Source organism: Schistocerca piceifrons, chromosome 5 (genome assembly GCF_021461385.2).
Source record: "Schistocerca piceifrons isolate TAMUIC-IGC-003096 chromosome 5, iqSchPice1.1, whole genome shotgun sequence".
NCBI lineage: Eukaryota > Metazoa > Arthropoda > Insecta > Orthoptera > Acrididae > Schistocerca > Schistocerca piceifrons.
In genome coordinates, this window is record NC_060142.1 from 397,545,945 (window position 1) to 397,566,065 (window position 20,121).

Sequence of the window (20,121 nt, forward strand, 5' to 3'; positions counted from 1 at the left end):
GGTACACAAACTGCTCCAACATGTCCAGATACACTGACCCATTCACTGTCTGTTCGGCAAAGAAGAACGGTCCAACAATCCTGTCGTGCATTAGCCCGCACCAGAAGTTTAGTTTAGGGCTATCATGAATATGTTCAATTACAACATGCAGATTTTGCGAACCCCAAATCCGAACATTGTGCCTATTAACCCTTTCTGATAGATGAACGGTTGCCTCATCTGAGAATAAACATCTTTCCAGGAAGCTGGCATTCGTATCAATTTGCTGCATCATTATCTGCAGCGAACTGTGGTCAGCGTGGTTTGTCATTCGACGTCAGATGCTGCAGCATTTGCACTTTGTAAGCACACACACAAAGATGCTGGTGAACTACACGATGTAATGTTGGTCAAGGCATATCAAGTTGCTTAGATGCTTGACGAACTGACTTACATGGGCTTCTGACAAACATTTGACTGATGCCCTCCACTGTCTCTTCTGAAACTCCGTAACATGCGCTACCAGAATGTTTCAGAACACTTCCTGTCGCCAGAAACTTCCTATACCATTCCTTAATTGTTTCCACATCCGGTGGATCACATTTCTACACACAATGATAATTTCTTTGCACAGTAATCAGTGATTCTGTTTCTGCATACCACACTACCGCTTGCGCGCACTGCTGTGGATTCGCAATTTTCACTTCATGTGACCTTGCTGCATCTGTCGACGATACTTGGCAGTTCTAACATGGGAATATAAATTCTTTGAGATGCTCTACAATATGGTGCATTTTTCATTGTCATATCTACTGTGGTTTTTCTCTCCTGGGTCCTCAAAATCAGGGAGGTTTGTGTGGGACACCCTGTATAAACACAAATTCCACCAAATACAGTACAATAGCTTCCGAAGCACTGAAATCTAGATTGTCAGCCAATTATAGCTCATGTCATGCGACTGCACTAGCCGATGACACCTGTTATTCAGAGCAATAAGGACATGTGATGTAATCAGCCAATAGCAACATCATTAGTAAGCAACATGAACACACAAATGAGAAAAGTTAATGGCTTAAATTAATACACATACATACAGTTACAAGAAAAGCTAAGCTGTCATATATAATATTTACCAGTATGGAAGAATTAAAAGAAATATGACAAACTAACCTTTAAACTTGGTCTTTATTAGCATGTGTTACCCTTTAAGATATGAAATACAAATGTGCCAGTAAAATTTTAAGTAATGGCATAAATGACTGGTCTTTTTGGCCCAAAATTTTTCTTAGTGCCTCGTCCACAGTGTTAATTTTGAACGACAGTCTAACGTTCCAAGATTTAAGAAATTCATCGCACATTCTCGCGTGTAACATAATTCGACTTGCTTAAAAGGAAATTTAGTCTGACAGTAACGCTTTTCAAACCGCCATTCACTAAATCTTCCCACCACCTCTTTGAAATATAACAAGTTGTGATGTCACGCTCATCAAAACAAGGACCACAAGAAAGACACATCAAAAGCAGTTTGTTGTTGCGAAGTATTGCATCGTCTGTGACACATTTTGCTGACAACAGACGCATATGTGTAGACTGTGTTTTTTTTGTTGTAAACGATGCATTTTCTTTGCAACTGAAGCTTTATTTCGGTGTTGCTCTCTCATTTATGTTTTATTGCTGCAGTATTATTCTGCAGTAGTGGGCTAAAGTAAAATTCTCTGTTAGAGTATGAGTTCTTACCAGTCAAAATTGTAAAAATTTAATGGAAAACTAAAACAATGAAAAATTCCCAAAAATCTAAAAAAAAATTCCTGTGTTTTCCCTTATTTCTCCCAGATGAAAAAATTCCCAGGTTTTTCCCAGATTTCCCAATTGCCCCGGGCTGTATTACACCCAATTTTTAACCAAGTTATTAAAATTGTTCAATTATGTTTATTTACATGTTGCAAATTGTTTATTTACATTAATGTAAAAGTCAGGAATGTTTGTTCAATGTCCATAAATGAAATACACTGTAAGTTTCACTCTCTGGATTCCTTATGCATTCACTGTCTTGTTTATTTGGTACATACAGGGTGTTTCAAAAATGACCGGTATATTTGAAACGGCAATAAAAACTAAACGAGCAGCGATAGAAATACACCATTTGTTGCAATATGCTTGGGACAACAGTACATTTTCAGGCAGACAAACTTTCGAAATTACAGTAGTTACAATTTTCAACAACAGATGGCGCTGCGGTCTGGGAAACTCTATAGTACGATATTTTCCACATATCCACCATGCGTAGCAATAATATGGTGTAGTCTCTGAATGAAATTACCCGAAACCTTTGACAACGTGTCTGGCGGAATGGCTTCACATGCAGATGAGATGTACTGCTTCAGCTGTTCAATTGTTTCTGGATTCTGGCGGTACACCTGGTCTTTCAAGTGTCCCCACAGAAAGAAGTCACAGGGGTTCATGTCTGGCGAATAGGGAGGCCAATCCTCGCCGCCTCCTGTATGTTTCGGATAACCCAAAGCAATCACACGTTCATCGAAATATTCATTCAGGAAATTAAAGACGTCGGCCGTGCGATGTGGCCGGGCACCATATTGCATAAACCACGAGGTGTTCGCAGTGTCGTCTAAGGCAGTTTGTACTGCCACAAATTCACGAAGAATGTCCAGATAGCGTGATGCAGTAATCGTTTCGGATCTGAAAAATGGGCCAATGATTCCTTTGGAAGAAATGGCGGCCCAGACCAGTACTTTTTGAGGATGCAGGGACGATGGGACTGCAACATGGGGCTTTTCGGTTCCCCATATGCGCCAGTTCTGTTTATTGACGAAGCCGTCCAGGTAAAAATAAGCTTCGTCAGTAAACCAAATGCTGCCCACATGCATATCGCCGTCATCAATCCTGTGCACTATATGGTTAGCGAATGTCTCTCATGCAGCAATGGTAGCGGCGCTGAGGGGTTGCCGCGTTTGAATTTTGTATGGATAGAGGTGTAAACTCTGGCGCATGAGACAATACGTGGATGTTGGCGTCATTTGGACCGCAGCTGCAACACGGCAAACGGAAACCCGAGGCCGCTGTTGGATCACCTGCTGCACTAGCTGCGCGTTGCCCTCTGTGGTTGCCGTACGCGGTCGCCCTACCTTTCCAGCACGTTCATTCCGTCACGTTCCCAGTCCATTGAAATTTTTCAAACAGATCCTTTATTGTATCGCTTTTCGGTCCTTTGGTTACATTAAACCTCCGTTGAAAACTTCGTCTTGTTGCAACAACACTGTGTTCTAGGCGGTGGAATTCCAACACCAGAAAAATCCTCTGTTCTAATGAATAAACCATGTTGTCCACAGCACACTTGCACGTTGTGAACAGCACACGCTTACAGCAGAAAGACAACGTACAGAATGGCGCACCCACAGACTGCGTTGTCTTCTATATCTTTCACATCACTTGCAGCGCCATCTGTTGTTGAAAATTGTAACTACTGTAATTTCGAAAGTTTGTCCGCCTGAAAATGTACTGTTGTCCCAAGCATATTGCAACAAACGGTGTATTTCTATCGCTGCTCGTTTAGTTTTTATTGCCATTTCAAATATACCGGTCATTTTTGAAACACCCTGTATTATCATCATTTGATTGCAGAGCTAATTTTCATAGATTTGTTATCACTTAAGATATGCTAACATCTCACAGATTTGAATGAAGGAACACAATGACACAAAGTGGCTGAAAAATGTTTGGCTACTACAAACAAAACAGTGTTTTGCATACAGACAGACTGTATACCCAATAATTTTATCGGCAAACATTGCAAATGCAGGTGCAGCAAATCCAGATGATGAATACCAAAGAATTTTCATTTCACTTCTCTTCACATTTATTAACCATAAATTTACTTTCAATGATTAGCTTCGTGTGTTTATGAACATCAACATAACACATACTGGTAAGCTGCAGCAACTAGGAAAAGTTTCACAAAGTTCGCAACTGTTGCAATGATTGACTGAGAGCATTACACTGTGCCTGCTGAATCCAGGCAAACTCACTACAGACATACCGATTTTGATTACTGGGTGGTGACTGAATTGTTATATTCCTTAAGGGTAACATCACCAAACACTGATTAACTGCTGCTTTGTAAACAACACCCACTTATATACGTATGTATTAAAAAAACCATATCATGGTAAAATACAAGACTATTAAATTTTACATACTAACATAAAAGACAGGAAAACTGAAACATATAATAAACAGTGAAGAAAATCTGTTTCATCAAAAGGTATATAATTAGAAAACTTCATGATAACAGGTACTATTTTAGAGAGGGAAGATTTAATGTGCACAGGGATATCCAAAGCCAAGATATTATGGAAAGTTACATTTTATAATTTGGAAATTTAAGAAACTAACATGTTACTTTACTGAAAGCATATAATTTTGAAATCAGAAAAGTCATGACTACAATATTATAACAGTAGAATTTTGACAGGACAGCATTTTAATATTGGAACACAGTAGAAAATGAAGTTTTATGATATGACTAATGTTTGAAATATTAAACTTTTTCAGAAAAACTAAAATGTTTGCTTCAAGAGGAGGACTAAGGCTTTCAAATAAGATATTTTTCTAGTGACCGAAAATTGTGATCTCTAAAGAAAAAAATGGTGGCTGTTCTCTCCATCATCAGTGAAATGATCATTTTCTAACATTCAGATATACCTTTTCTGGCATGTTCTGAGCATTATCATGATATAACAAGATTTTATTAAATGTAACAATATGTGCATATTTGAATGTTTGCCTTTTTCCCTCAAAGCACTCACTCATTCAATATCAGACCTTGAAAAATGTAATCTAAATCTATTTACCCCCTTAATTTCCAGTATCTATATGTTAATGCCAGGTAAAAGATTAACAGCTATGAAAACTGAAAAGATAAACATAACATAGAATGAAAAGCTTCAAAACACGCTCAACTGAAGGTTGTCGAATTGTCACCTTAAGCCTCCATTGCAATGATTTTAGGCTATTCTTTGTACAAGTGGGTAAGTAGCTGCTGACACATATATGCATGTACATGTATATCATCCCCCCCCCCCCCCCCCCCCCCCCCCCCCGAGACATTGATATTAGACTGTAACATAGTTATGTCCACCTAATGACACTGCTAGCATTCGAGTCTCCTCATCAAACCCTCTTTATTCAACTGAACTCGATATTTTTCTTGATTTGTAAAACTGTACATCAGTCTCACCTTAATTCAAATATTTCTCTCACTTTCCTGTACATATAGCATTCTGAAAATAGCCAGTCACTATTGAACCACTTGTGTTTTTTATTTTTTGTTTCTTCTTCCAGGACTGAATTCCAGATTTTAATGTCGGAGCTATTTGATTTAAGTGGTGTCAGTGGTTTGTTTGTCTGAATTTCATTCTTCAACTGTGAAAATGCACCAATGACGGTTTTTAGCTCTTCTCTTGCTACCTGCAACACAATAATGATAATTAGTCTGCTAAGTATCAATTTCATAATGTCTTATTTTAAGATATAAGCAACTAGGTATGTGACATTTAAAAGAACAAAGGCAAATAAATTTAAGCAGCTGTTAAATCTTATGAAACACACACACACACACACACACACACACACACACACACAAACAACCTTTCACTTTAAAACACCTCTTTTTCTCAAGCAATCATAATCATTTAGACATAAGAACAAGAGCGAAGTTAGAAACCCTGCCACACAGACTTTTCTCTTGACAGGCAAACCAACTAACTTCACTTCACACCTTAATTTCCTCTGACAATTGCGCACTAGAGTCATCAAGTTTCATTTTGAGTGACAAGGATTCCATCTAGCATCCCAGGAATAAATAGTGCCCAACATGTGTGCAGCGCTCCAAGCAATACAGGGTTCTGAAGTGTCAGCTATCCAACACTTCAAATAAAAATGTTTAATAATACCAAGAAACACTTTTTCTCCATGTGCTACACCATATATCAACTACTAATTTACACAGCTGCTGATGAACAAACTTACACCACATTCACCTGAAATGTTTGCTCATCACTGAGAAGTGCTACACAAAACTAAAATACATTGATAAACCAAAACATTACGACCACATGCTTAATAGCTTGTTTTTCCATCTTTGGAATGAAATACATCACTGATTCTGTGTATCAGTGATCCAACAATTTGTTGGTAGGTTTGTGGCGGTATGAAAAAGATGACTAAACAGAGTAATTCATATTAATGACAAGCCACTGATTTGCATATGTGATGATGACACCCAATAGCAACCCAGATGGATTCTATAGGATTTACATCTGGTGAATTTGGTCGCTGAGACATCAACATGAGTTCATGCTCCCCAAACCACTGTAGCATGGTTCTGGCTCTGTCACACAGACAATTATACTCCTGAAAAACGACATTACAGTCAGGGAAGACATCAAACATGAAGGGATGCAGGTGGTTCACGACATCAGCATGTTTTCAATTATTACCACAGGTCCCATGCAAGCACAGGAGAATGTCTCCTATAGCATAATACTTCTCCCACCAGCCTGCGTCCATGGTGCACTGCACATTTTGAGCCACCATTCATCTCAATGACGATGTTTGTGGAGATGACCAGCAAAAATGTGATTCACCAGAAGAGCCAACAGGTTTCCATTGATTGACGATTGAATCTAAATGACCCCGTGTCAATTGCAATCGTAACTGATGATGTCATTGGGTCAACATGTGAACACTAGGGGTGGCCTGCTGCGAAGTTCATAGTTCAACAGTGTACGATGAGCGGTGTGCTCTGAAACACTTGTACCTGCACCAGCACTGTGCTCTTTTGGCAAAGATGCACCAGATCACCATCTATCCCACTTTACAGAGCAGAAAAGCCTCAAAACCCCACGATCTTCGAAGCGTCATGGGCGTCCAATCATTTAGTGCCTAGGTGTAGTTTCACAGTTCTTGTACATCTTTCTGTAGATGCTAATGATAACAGCACATGAACATTCAACCCGATTCACCATTTTCGAGATACTTGTTCACAGGGTCTACATAATAATAATCTGCCCTTTGTTAAAGTTGCTTATCTGAATGGATCCCATATCTTCACTAGGCTGATCCCCCATCCGTGCCTGCTTCACTTACATACTTCTGTTACCATGTCATAACCCCCGCAATGCATCAGGCGGCATCCAACCTCGCTGTGGACGGTGGTAATAATGTTTTGGCTGATCAATGTAAATAAATTTTAATTATAATATTATTAAAGTACATGAACCATGGACCTTGCCGTTGGTGGGGAGGCTTGCGTGCCTCAGCGATACAGATGGCCGTACCGTAGGTGCAACCACAACGGAGGGGTATCTGTTGAGAGGCCAGACAAACATGTGGTTCCTGAAGAGTGGCAGCAGCCTTTTCAGTAGTTGCAGGGGCAACAGTCTGGATGATTGACTGATCTGGCCTTGTAACATTAACCAAAACGGCCTTGCTGTGCTGGTACTGCGAACAGCTGCAAGCAAGGGGAAACTACAGCCGTAATTTTTCCCGAGGACATGCAGCTTTACTGTATGATTAAATGATGATGGCGTCCTCTTGGGTAAAATATTCCGGAGGTAAAATAGTCCCCCATTCGGATCTCCGGGCGGGGACTACTCAAGAGGACGTCGTTATCAGGAGAAAGAAAACTGGCATTCTACGGATCGGAGCATGGAATGTCAGATCCCTTAATCGGGCAGGTAGGTTAGAAAATTTAAAAAGGGAAATGGATAGGTTAAAGTTAGATATAGTGGGAATTAGAGAAAGCTTTTGACAACGTTAACTGGAATACTCTCTTTCAAATTCTGAAGGTGGCAGGGGTGAAATACAGGGAGCGAAAGGCTATTTACAATTTGTATAGAAACCAGATGGCAGTTATAAGAGTCGAGGGGCATGAAAGGGAAGCAGTGGTTGGGAAAGGAGTGAGACAGGGTTGTAGCCTCTCCCCGATGTTATTCAATCTGTATATTGAGCAAGCAGTAAAGGAAACAAAAGAAAAATTTGGAGTAGGTATTAAAATTCATGGAGAAGAAGTAAAAACTTTGAGGTTCGCCGATGACATTGTAATTCTGTCAGAGACAGCAAAGGACTTGGAAGAGCAGTTGAACGAAATGGACAGTGTCTTGAAAGGAGGATATAAGATGAACATCAACAAAAGCAAAACGAGGATAATGGAATGTAGTCAAATTAAATCGGGTGATGTTGAGGGAACTAGATTAGGAAATGAGACACTTAAAGTAGTAAAGGAGTTTTGCTATTTAGGGAGTAAAATAACTGATGATGGTCGAAGTAGAGAGGATATAAAATGTAGACTGGCAATGGCAAGGAAATCGTTTCTGAAGAAGAGAAATTTGTTAACATCGAGTATAGATTTAAGTGTGAGGAAGTCGTTTCTGAAAGTATTTGTATGGAGAGTAGCCATGTATGGAAGTGAAACATGGACGATAACCAGTTTGGACAAGAAGAGAATAGAAGCTTTCGAAATGTGGTGCTACAGAAGAATGCTGAAGATAAGGTGGGTAGATCACGTAACTAATGAGGAGGTATTGAATAGGATTGGGGAGAAGAGAAGTTTGTGGCACAACTTGACTAGAAGAAGGGATCGGTTGGTAGGCCATGTTTTGAGGCATCAAGGGATCACAAATTTAGCATTGGAGGGCAGCGTGGAGGGTAAAAATCGTAGAGGGAGACCAAGAGATCAATACACTAAGCAGATTCAGAAGGATGTAGGTTGCAGTAGGTACTGGGAGATGAAGAAGCTTGCACAGGATAGAGTAGCATGGAGAGCTGCATCAAACCAGTCTCAGGACTGAAGACCACAACAACAACAACGTAGTTTATTTATGTAAACAATGTATATGTACTATTTACTCAGAAATTAATCTGGTTCTGGCTGTGGATCCATCACAAACAAGACCAAAAAAAAAGAGCAGTCAGAATTGGTGTGAGTGTTGCCAAAGGGGAGCTACCATAGAATGAAACTGCCAAAATTTGCCACTGAATTTACGTGGGAAAAATTAGTTTGAGAGATGAACAAATAAGTACAAAATTTCCCCAGGTTGTGTTAGTATTATTTTTATGGTAGCTATGCTGTAATAAAATGGAAGGAAAAATTTCATAGCTGAAGAACCAGAGGTTTTAGAGAAAGATAACACTGTAGTTGGAAGAACAGGTATACCATTTTCTTTGCCCTGCTACAAAATAAAAACATTAAATCTCCAAAAGTATTTATACTGACCCTAAACTTTCTGTAAGCATTGTATATGGGGCTAAAAATAATATGACACTGACATATTTATCACGAATTGTGGTTAACTGAAAAAATTTCTCTTTACTCTTCTGGTGGAAAAGTGCTGTTATTCTAGAAATAATTCAAAAGCCAAGATCGCTTAAATACTGTTTACTAGATGATCGGTTTCAACACACTAAAGGTGCCATCATCGGATCTGAATGTAGCTTAACATGTATAAATCATTTGGATATAATGATACATGAGGCAGACCAGCTGAATAAAATCATTGTCGTAGAAATAAAAATTAAAAAACAACTGCTCTCATGGTCATTCTATTCCATTTTTTATTTCTACGACAATGATTTTATATCAGCTGGTCTGCCTCACGTATCGTTATATCCAAATGATTTATACATGTTAAGCTACATTCAGATCTGATGATAGCACCTTTAGTGTGTTGAAACCCTTGGCTTTTGAATTATTTCTACAATAGAGTGATCTCCCCACAACACACACAGTATTTAAGCCATCTTGGCTTTTGAATTATTTCTACAGCAGGGTGATCGCCCCACAACACACGTGTTCACTGTTGTTATTCTACAGAAAAATTCGATGAGGACAGTTTTACAGTCTGAACAAGCCTTCAGTCTTGCTTCAGCTGCCAGAGACTGTGGCCATGTGTGTGTGTGTGTGTGTGTGTGTGTGTGTGTGTGTGTGTGTGTGTCTGACAAAGGCCTTGTTGACCGTTGTGTCAGGCTTTTTGTGCCTTTCTGCAACTCAGCATTTCCCTATATGGTGAGCAGCAACTATCCTTTTCATAATATGGTTACATTCCATGCCACATTTTTCATTGCTTCACTGTGGATTAATGGGTTTAAACAATCTGTATCACAGCCGAATGTGAAGAGCCATTAATGTCAAAACAATCCACCTTCAAGTGAGAAAATCATTTTCTTGCCATGCTGTGTCCAATGGCATTACCCATTACTCCATACATGGGGCAAATGTTTCTGGCTGCCCCCACTGCTGTCACCCCTCTATTAAAATCAAATAGAAGAACATGTCTGAAATGTTCCAAATTCTCCATTTGGCACTCCGTTTTCTAGCATCCACAGCTCCAATCACTATCTCCAACTGACAAAATTACAATATGTAAACTCAAACGGCAAATGTGAACTATAAATAAAAAATGATAATTGATAAATAAACTCATAGCAACCAGAATACCAACATGAAAAACAGACTATAAACCTATTATTTTCAAAATGAATGTATATTTGTGAGAGTCACATCAGTAAAGTTGAATTTTCCCGTGCATGTCCTGGTTTCAATACTTGTGTGGAAAGTGTTTTCAGTAATACTTTTTGAGCGGATACTATCCTGCTTCTGCTTAAAAATAATATTCCACCCCCATTCTAGGTCAAATAGTTGAGAATGTTAGACAGTGTATTTTCGTTACATCCTGTTAAGTTTTGCTACTGTGTTATCGAAGTTTGGTAACATACTGATAGCGCATGGCAGTTCGTCCTGCTCTCTAGTAACATAATATGGTATGCAGTCAGGCATTTTGTATGCCTTAATCTTTTTCTCATTCTTGAATGCTGGACAAATCAGTAAATGAAGCATGGTGTATTTCTGGGCAGTTTACATCGGCCCTGCCTGACAAAAAAGTGACACACCCAGGAAAGGAGGAAACGAAATGAAATGTCACACTTTGGCAGGATCTATGATGTTACTGCAGCGATTACAATATTGAGTCAAGTTTACAAAGAATTTGGCAGTATAAGTCCACTTATTAGTATGATGTTGTACCCTCACTGGCCTGGATGCTTACACTGATTTGGGTGGGAGGGGTGTCATAACGCAACTGCATCCCCTCCTGAGGCAAGCTGTTGTATCTGGTCCTTGATACCTTGAATACTGGCACTGGGACAAAGTTAACATCTGAGATTGTCCCACAATGTTCCATCAGGGACAGATCTGACTAACTTGCTAGCCATGGAGTATTCCAACATCATGCAGACAGTTCATAGACACACGTGCCATGCGTGAATGAGCATTGTTCTGTTGAAAAATGATATCACAACATTGTCACATGAAAGCTAACATTTTAACAACCAGCCATTTATGCCATTATTTAAAGTGTTACTGGTACATATGTAATTGACATGTCATAAAGAATAATATATACTACAAAAAAGACCAAGTTTCAAGATTTCTTTTTCATATTTACATTAGTTCTTTGACAGGTTGCAAATTTAAAATTATGATGACAGAAAGTACGATTGTCTCTCCAAAAACAAGTGCAAGATGAGTGACTGAGCGATTTCTTCTTCTTGTCCTTCCAAAATCTTGTACTCACTCAACAAACATGAAATATCTGTAGCAGAATAACAGCAAAATGCAAAATCTAATGAGTTGTTGTGGTCTTCAGTCCAAAGACTGGTTTGATGCAGCTCTCCATGCTTCTCTATCCTATGCAAGCCTCTTCATCTCCGAGTAACTACTGCAACCTACATCCTTCTGAATCTGTTTACTGTATTCATCATTTGGTATCTCTCTACAATTTTTCCCCCCACACTTCCCTCCAGCACTAAATTAGTGATCCCTTGATGCCGCAGAATGTGTCCAATCAACCGACCCCTTCTTATAGTCAAGTTGTACCACAAATTTCTCTTCTCCCCAATTCTGTTCAGTACCTCCTTATTAGTTATGTGATGTACCCATTTAATCTTCAGCATTCTTCTGTAGCACCACATTTCAAAAGCTTCTATTCTCTTCTTGTCTAAACCGTTTATCATCCATGTTTCACTTCCATAAATGGCAACACTCCATACAAGTACTTTCTGAAAGGACTTCCTGACAAATCTATATTCGATGTTAACAAATTTCTCTTCTTCAACACACTTTCCATGCGACTGCCAGTGAACATTTTATATCCTCCGTACTTCGTCCATCATCAGTTATTTTGTTTCTCAAATAGCAAAACTCATCTACTACTTTAAGTGTCTCAATGCCTAATCTAATTCCCTCAGCTACGTTCCATTATCCTCATTTTGATTTGGCCGATGTTCATCTTATATCCTCCTTTCAACACACTGTCCATGCCATTCAACTGCTCTTCCAAGTCCTTTGCTGTCTCTGACAAAATTACAATGTCATCAGCAAATCTCAAAATTTTTATTTCTTCTCCCTGGACTTTAATTCCTACTCCAATTTTTTCTTTGGTTTCCTAGGCTGTTTACTCAATATACAGATTGAATAACTTAAGGGAAAGGCTACAACCCTGTCTTACTCACTTCTCAACCACTGCCTCCCTTTTGTGCCCCTCGACTCTTATAACTGCCATCTGGTTTCTGTACAAATTGTAAATAGCCTTTCATTCCCTGTACTTTACTCCTGGCACCTTTAGAATTTGAAAGAGAGTATTCCAGTCAACGTTGTCAAAAGCTTCCTCTAAGTCTACAAATGCTACAAATGTAGGTTTGCCTTTTCTTAACCTAACTTCAATGAGAAATCATAGGGTCAGTATTGCCTCGCATGTTCCTACATTTCTCCGGAATCCAAACTGACCTTCCCTGAGATCGGCTTGTGCCAGTTTTTCCATTCTTCTGTAAAGGATTTATGTTAGTATTTTACAACTGTGACTTATTAAACTGATTTCACAGCTGTCAGCACCTGCTTTCTTTAGAATTGGAATTATTACATAGTCCTCGGAATCTGACGCCCGTCTCATACATCTTGCACACCAGATGGAAGAGTTTTGTCATGAATGACTCTCCCACAGCTATCAGTAGCTCTAATGGAATGTTGCCAACTCCCGGGGTCTTGTCTAAACTTGAGTCTTTCAGTGCTTTGTCAAATTTTTCATGCACCATTATTTCTCCCTTCTATCTTCATCTACATCCTCTTCCATTTCCATAATATTGCCCTCAAGTACATCTCCCTTGTACAGACCCTCTATGTATTCCTTCCAGCTTTCTGATTTCCCCTCTTTGCTTAGGACTGGTTTTCCATCTGAGCTATTCACATTCATACAAGTGGTTCTTTTCTCTCCAAAGGTTTCTCTAATTTTCCTACAGGCAGCATCTGTCTTAGCCCTAGTGATATAACTTTCTACATCCTTACGTTTGTTCTCTAGCCATTTTGCACTTCCTGTCAATCTCATTTTTTAGACATTTTTATTCCCTTTCGCTTACTCCATTTATTGCAATTTTATATTTTCTCCTTTCATCAATTAAATTCAATATATCTTGTGTTCCCCCAGGGATTTCTACTAGCACACATCTTTTTACCTATTTGATCCTCTGCTACGTTCACTATTTCATCTCGTCAGTCGCTCCCTAATGCTTCCTCTGAAACTCTGAACAACTTGTGGTTTTTTCAATTTATCCAGGTCCCATCTCCTTAAATTTGCAGATTTTTCAGTTTTAATCTGTAGTTCATACCCAATAAATTGTGGTCAGAGTCGACATCTACTGTTGGAAATGCCTTACTATTTAAGATCTGGTTCCGAAATCTCTGTCTTAGCATTATATAATCAATCTGAAACCTTCCAGTGTCTCCAGGTCTCTTCCACATATGCAACCTTCTTTCATGATTCTTAAACCAAGTGTTAGCTGTAATTAAATTATGCTCTGTGCAAAATTCTACCAGGCGGATTCTCTTTCATTCCTTTCACCCAGTCCATATTCACCTACTACTTTTTCCTCTCTTCCTTTTCCTACTATCGAATTCCAGTCCCCCATGACTACAAAATTTTTATCTCCCATAATTATCTGAATAATTTCTTTTATCTCATCATACATTTCCTCAGTCTCCTCCTCATCTGCAGAGCTATTTGGTATATAAACTTGTACCACCGTGGTCGATGTGGGCCTCGTGTCTATCTTGGCTACAATAATGTGTTCACTACGCTGTTCATAGTAGCTTATCCACGTTCCTATTTTTTTATTCCTTATCAAACCTACTCCTGCATTAGCCCTATTTGATTTTGTATTTACAACCCTGTATTTACTTGACCAGAAGTCCTGTTCCTCCCGCCTCCGAACTTCACTAATTTCCACTATATGTAACTTCAACCCATCCACTTCCCTTTTTAGACTTTCTAACCTACCTGCCAGATGAAGGAATCTGACATCCCATGCTCCGATCCGTAGAACGCCAGTTTTGTTTCTCCTGATAACAACGTCTTCCTGAGTAGTCCCCGCGTGGAGATCCAAATGGGGGACTATTTTACTTCTGGAATATTTTACCCAAGAGGATGCCATCATCATTTAACCATAGAGTACATCTGCGTGCCCTCAGGAAAAGTTACGGCTGTAGTTTCCCCTTGCTTTCAGCCATTTGTAGTGCCAGCAGAGTAAGGCCGTTTTGGTTGATGTTACAAGGTCAGATCAGTGAACCATGCAGACTGTTGCCTCTGCACCTACTGAAAAGTAGCTGTGCCTCTTCAGGAAACACATTTGTCTAGCCTCCCTCCATCATGGTTGGGCCTATGGTACGGCTATATGTTATCAATGAGGCATGCCTCTCCACCAATGTCAAGGTCAATGGTTCAATGGAGGGGGGGGGGGGGGGCATCTAATGAGTACATCTAATGTGTATTTACACAAAATAATGACAATGTGATCACATATCGGCTTAATTGTTCACGACAGCAGCTTTTAAATTCGCTAGTTTCTTTCAAAATAATTCTAGAAATTGACAACAGAAGGCAGTACCTGTCCAGGGACAGGTAGTGAGATGTCTGTACACTGTTCTCATATGAAAAGAATCCAGTTTCTGAGTGACAGGTTGCTCGCGCGTCAACAAAATCATGGCCTGAGCTACATTGTGGCGCGGTCTTTTGAACACAGTGCTGTAGCCCAAGTTATGATTGGACTTGGACACTACAGTGTTAACACATGAGGGTGTTTGTGATTTGTCATTGTGCTATCAGAAATCCCTCAATCACTACTAGTATTGACCTGAAAACTTACCTGACCAATGGCGTGGGATGACACAGAAAACCTCAAGAAGTCCATAACATGTTCTCAGAGGGTGGATGGGGTAGTGAAAGTGTTATAATGTGCCTGTTGCACAGTATGGCAAATCCTCCCTTGTGGTGGTCAGACGTGGTTGAGGAAAACCTTGACGATGCTTATACGTGCCCTCACTTTTCCATGCTGTCCAACATCGGGCCACTGCCACATGGGAGTGCCTCACAAACCTGGATATTGCATGATTCAATCAGCTGGCCAAATGGACACTTACAATAACCTCTCTCTCATTTTTTGTCAGGTGTTGATACCACTGTCTCACACAAGTGTGCAGCATCTCCATGTCCTTCACAGTGATTCCTCAATATCTGACGCTGTTTATGCCCCTTGTAGACAACATTACATGCAAACAACCCTAATGCACTCTGGTGGCTGTTCTACACTGCACAGAGAACTGCAATTCTAATCATTTATGTACTCACCAATGGTGTATGTATGCATACAAAGTTACTCTGACATCCAACTATGTCTTATCTGTGCTTTGCTTTTTTTATCAGGCAGTGTAACAGACTAGTTGCTCTCATGGTCTGTCTTGATGTGTTGATGCTCTGCAACATGCAATCATTAACTGAGTGGGAAGATATATATCCGAAACTCGGGCACTTAACAGGTGTGAAAACATGAGGTTTAATGTTGCCCTTACATACTATAACCTTTACCATCTCGGGTATAACATTCCCTTCAAAGGTATTGGTCTAGATCAAAGTAGCAATACCCTCTGTTATCTTTTGATCCTCTCTAAATGCAACACTCAGAGCGTAACTGTGTCACTCCACGTTATTGCACTATTTTGTCAGTTTGTAAAGTGAGGTCTTAATGAAAGATGAGACCCTGAGGTATTAAGTTTGTTGTAAGGAGTGATGGTGACTAGTAACCTTCTAAGATTGTCACAGGTGTGAATTGTCTGTAATTTCTTAGTGCTCAGTGTTTTGATCAACAGATTCGTTTCGTGTCTTTTCTCAGTTTATCACATCTAGCTCCATTGTTGTGAAATGTTTTATGCCAGTTCTGGAGTATGCTAAGTATTGGGTAAATTACTCAATTCTCCTCTGTGGTGTGCAGTGCCCAAAGACGAAAAAGTTACTGGGTTATATTTCTCTATCCTATAATTCTGTTTTCTATCTGAGGTGACCATGTGAACACAGTAACTCATCTGGACAGTCTGATACATTTCACTGCAGATGAACTATCCCGATGCTACTCACTTCATTTGTATTCCCTCTCCATGGGTGCCACCCATTACAAAAGTGCCTATCTGCCATACATCAGAGTCCTAATGTCCCGGAATGGACATTCATGGGGAGTTTATAGCACAGGCATTGGTAGTGACTGCAATGTCTATGGGCTATTATGTTGTTGTTACATAATGAACCATCATCTCCTTCGTAACAAATTTACTATAATGGTAGCTTTTGGGTGTCCGTATAAATCAACGCAAATGTGAGGTGCGCGGAATCTTCACAGGAAATGAAAGTGTTGCACATCACAGAATGCATCTTAGTTGTCCTGATAACAGTTGCTATCAATGTGTTAACTCACCTATGATGGGACTCCTTTTAGTCACCTTTTGCAACAATGAGTTATCTGAGTCTATTTTAGCAACTCATCACTCTCATGCAGGTATGACATGTCATGATGGGGCATTGTTATCTGCCTTTTATGCCACTAGCTTTCTGATTTGTTTTCTTCTCATCAGTCTACTGCTCTCGTCAGCACTGCACATTACACTTCCAATCAACAGCACAAACTGGCGCACCAGAAAGAATGAGAACTGAAGCATTCAAGATGTCGTGCTATGGAAGAATGCTGAAAAAGTGAGCCGATAATAAAAGAGATGAGACAGTTCTCTGCAGAATCGGTGAAGAAAGAAATATATGGAAGAACATCAGGGAACAACTTTCGTGGCACCAGAAGCATTTGTAGAGGGCAAACAACATGTTAAGGTACCCTATATAAGGGAGGAAGCTGTAGTGGACCACATCAACCCAACCCAATGACTGAAAATCAACAGCAATGATTTGATGCAAACTCAATTCTCATTCCTATTTCATCATTTTATTTTAGATTAACAACATTGCTTTTGAAGTTATGGGCCTACAATACAGAGCAACTACTGTCAGTCAGTTAGTACCTACTTGAGACCAGTAAACAAGTTTCTGCCTGATTAAATAATTTCTTATTATTGCTTAATATGAACAGTGTCTTTTATAGGGACTGCAGACATGTATGAAATAAAAGTTTCTGATAATTATATCTCAACAAATTTTTCCAGGATTAAAACTTTCCAAAACAACTGCACTGCAGCATGATGTAGTCATCTCCATACAAATAATGTATTCCCACAAAATTTTCTTCACTGAATATCATTCTTTGCCATAATTATTACATCATTAACATTTTTTCTTTAAAAAAATGCATGGAATCTTACAGCACAGCTATGCTCTTACATCATATAGCTTCATGAATTTAAATTTGTTGATCTTACTCTAATTTCCAAATAAAAGACAAATTTTGCTAAGTGCATGATCATCCAAGTAAAATTTTGGTGTATCATAAAAAATAATGTTAACAAAAGAAATGGAGACTGCTTTAAGAACTTTACCTCTCCATGTTCTTTAATGATTTCTTCCTTGTCTCGCACTAAATGATCAATGACCTGGGTCAATATAACGGGTAGCCGATCCTTCACTGTTGCATACGCAAAACTCCTGAAAAATATAAATTGCATTCAGTATTACTAATGTATTTGTCCAAGGATTCTACAATCATACGGGATCTGCCAACTTAATACAAGGAAAACGTAAGTAATATACAGTATGTAGATATATGAATATACAAGAGTGTCTAACGAGCAGAGGGCAGAACAAGTTGTAGGCTATGACATTGTTGGAGGAATCGTCTCAGCATTTACATTATGATATTTACGAAAACGACAAAAAATGTAAAAAAAAATCAGGATTCCAGAAAGAACATAAGCCTTTAATATCACAAAACTGAGGTCCATGTCTTTGACTGTCAGTTATACCTACTGTGTAGTTCTCTTAAATTTTACATACTTGGAACAAGTTTGCTTAACACATACACCAGCAATCGCCTTTTTTTTATCCTCTTATTGTTAGTAATCCTTAACTGCGTAGTACATAATATTTAAAATTCCTACTTTGACTGCAAATATATGTAGGCCTATTATAATTCTCTTCTATCTCCTTGGACAAATTATCACGCAGTTTTAATCCCTGTGTTCATGTTTTAAGCATTTCATAGAATCTCATATGTCAGAATTGGGTGATTACAGAAACGGCACGCCACCACAAGGTACTGGCTGTTAAACACTGATGATATGAGTGTAATGGCTGATGATATTCTCTTTGTATGTATCTACTTGTGTTTATTTCACGCCATTGGACAATAAATATTCATTCCCAAAAGCTTTGTGTTTGGATTGTACTCACTTGATTTCGAATTTTCTTAGTTATAGCAGGTAGGACTAAATGCAGAGAAATATTTCTTCGAGACATCTGTAGAAATATGTAATTCTTTATATGCATTTTTTATTTTATGTTTTTTTTTGCATTTTACAGGAAGCACACATAAGAACTCTTAAATAACGACGGCCACACTCACTGTAATGCACGATTTTTGAGATAACAAGTAAATTAAATTTACCTCATATACTGAGCGCTGAGTGGCACACCTGGTGGAGTTTCCACATCAATGCAATCTTCATTCGAACGCATTGCAAATAAAATACAAATATGCAAAAAGTTAAAAAGCCACTCGAACAACTGCATCAGTCCAGCGACCTAAACCTGAGAAAAGTCTTTGCATATGCACGCATTTCGATCTTTATGTAACGTTCTTGTTATCAAATCACACGCGTCTAGAAAAAAACGAAATTAATGATACCGTACATCTGCAGCTTCGCTTCCGAAGCGCAAGGCTAATTCTAATGCCTACTCTGTTTGGCATACAAATACGAAACCCAAATAACACGTGCCAACAATACTAATGAACTCAAGAGGGAAAACAATATAGAGTTTCACACTTGCAGACGACACAATTGTAAACAAACATGACGCAACTTCAGCAGCGTATTTTTTTTTAGTACTGGTCGCTATTCTTTGGTTCAGGGATAATTTCTTCGTAAGTTTCGAGGTTAGCAACAATACTAGTTATTGTATAGAGTGTCAACAAAAGAAGCAAAAAATCCTAAAACGCGATATTTCGCATGTATGGTGAGGGAGCTTTGCTTTATATTGGGTTCAGGTTAAGGTCATAGGTGACGTCAAGTATGGTTGATCTTTACACTTCTTTGCAAGCTATCAATTACGACGGAAGTTGTCAGTTGCCTATTTAAGAAATACGTACAATCACAACTTTTTCATAGGAGGTCGTGGTACAATATAAGTCAGCAGAAGGATTGTGCACATTATTAGGAAGAAAATGACCAGTACCACTAGCTAAAAACAGCTGCAGCTATTCTTGACTCTTTCTATCCTCAGCAAAGAGAAGAACCTGTTAATAGTTACGAGCTAATTATAAATTACAAAAGTTTAACAAGTTAACTGTCCTGTCAACAGATTGTTCATTCTCAGCAACACTTAGTAGAAAAAAAAATAAAAAGACCCCAGCTGTCCTTCGAAAGCCTGCATACAAGGCTTCAAGAACCAGTATTATGAGGATACACTGCAGCGGACGGTCCCCCACATCTCGCTCCCTGGGGTTCGTGAAGAGAATATTAAGCCCGGTCCACACGCAACGATCTGTCTGCGCAGACATCGGCGCAGATGTCTGTACATGCAAAAGATCGCTGCA

At 39.1% G+C, this 20,121-nt stretch overlaps 1 protein-coding gene across 1 annotated transcript in view; it reads right to left on the reverse strand.

The window, feature by feature from the left end:
- Positions 1-19,866, reverse strand: part of LOC124799028 (damage-control phosphatase ARMT1-like) — a 67,587-nt gene extending 47,721 nt beyond the window's left edge. The window contains exons 1-3 of the mRNA XM_047262564.1: positions 18,973-19,866; positions 17,909-18,014; positions 5,234-5,463 (exon numbers count right to left, since the gene is read on the reverse strand). Coding sequence (XP_047118520.1) covers positions 5,234-5,463; positions 17,909-18,014; positions 18,973-19,097 — 461 coding nt within the window. The 5' untranslated portion in view covers positions 19,098-19,866. The remainder of the gene's footprint in view (positions 1-5,233; positions 5,464-17,908; positions 18,015-18,972) is intronic.
- Positions 19,867-20,121: the final 255 nt, after the last annotated feature.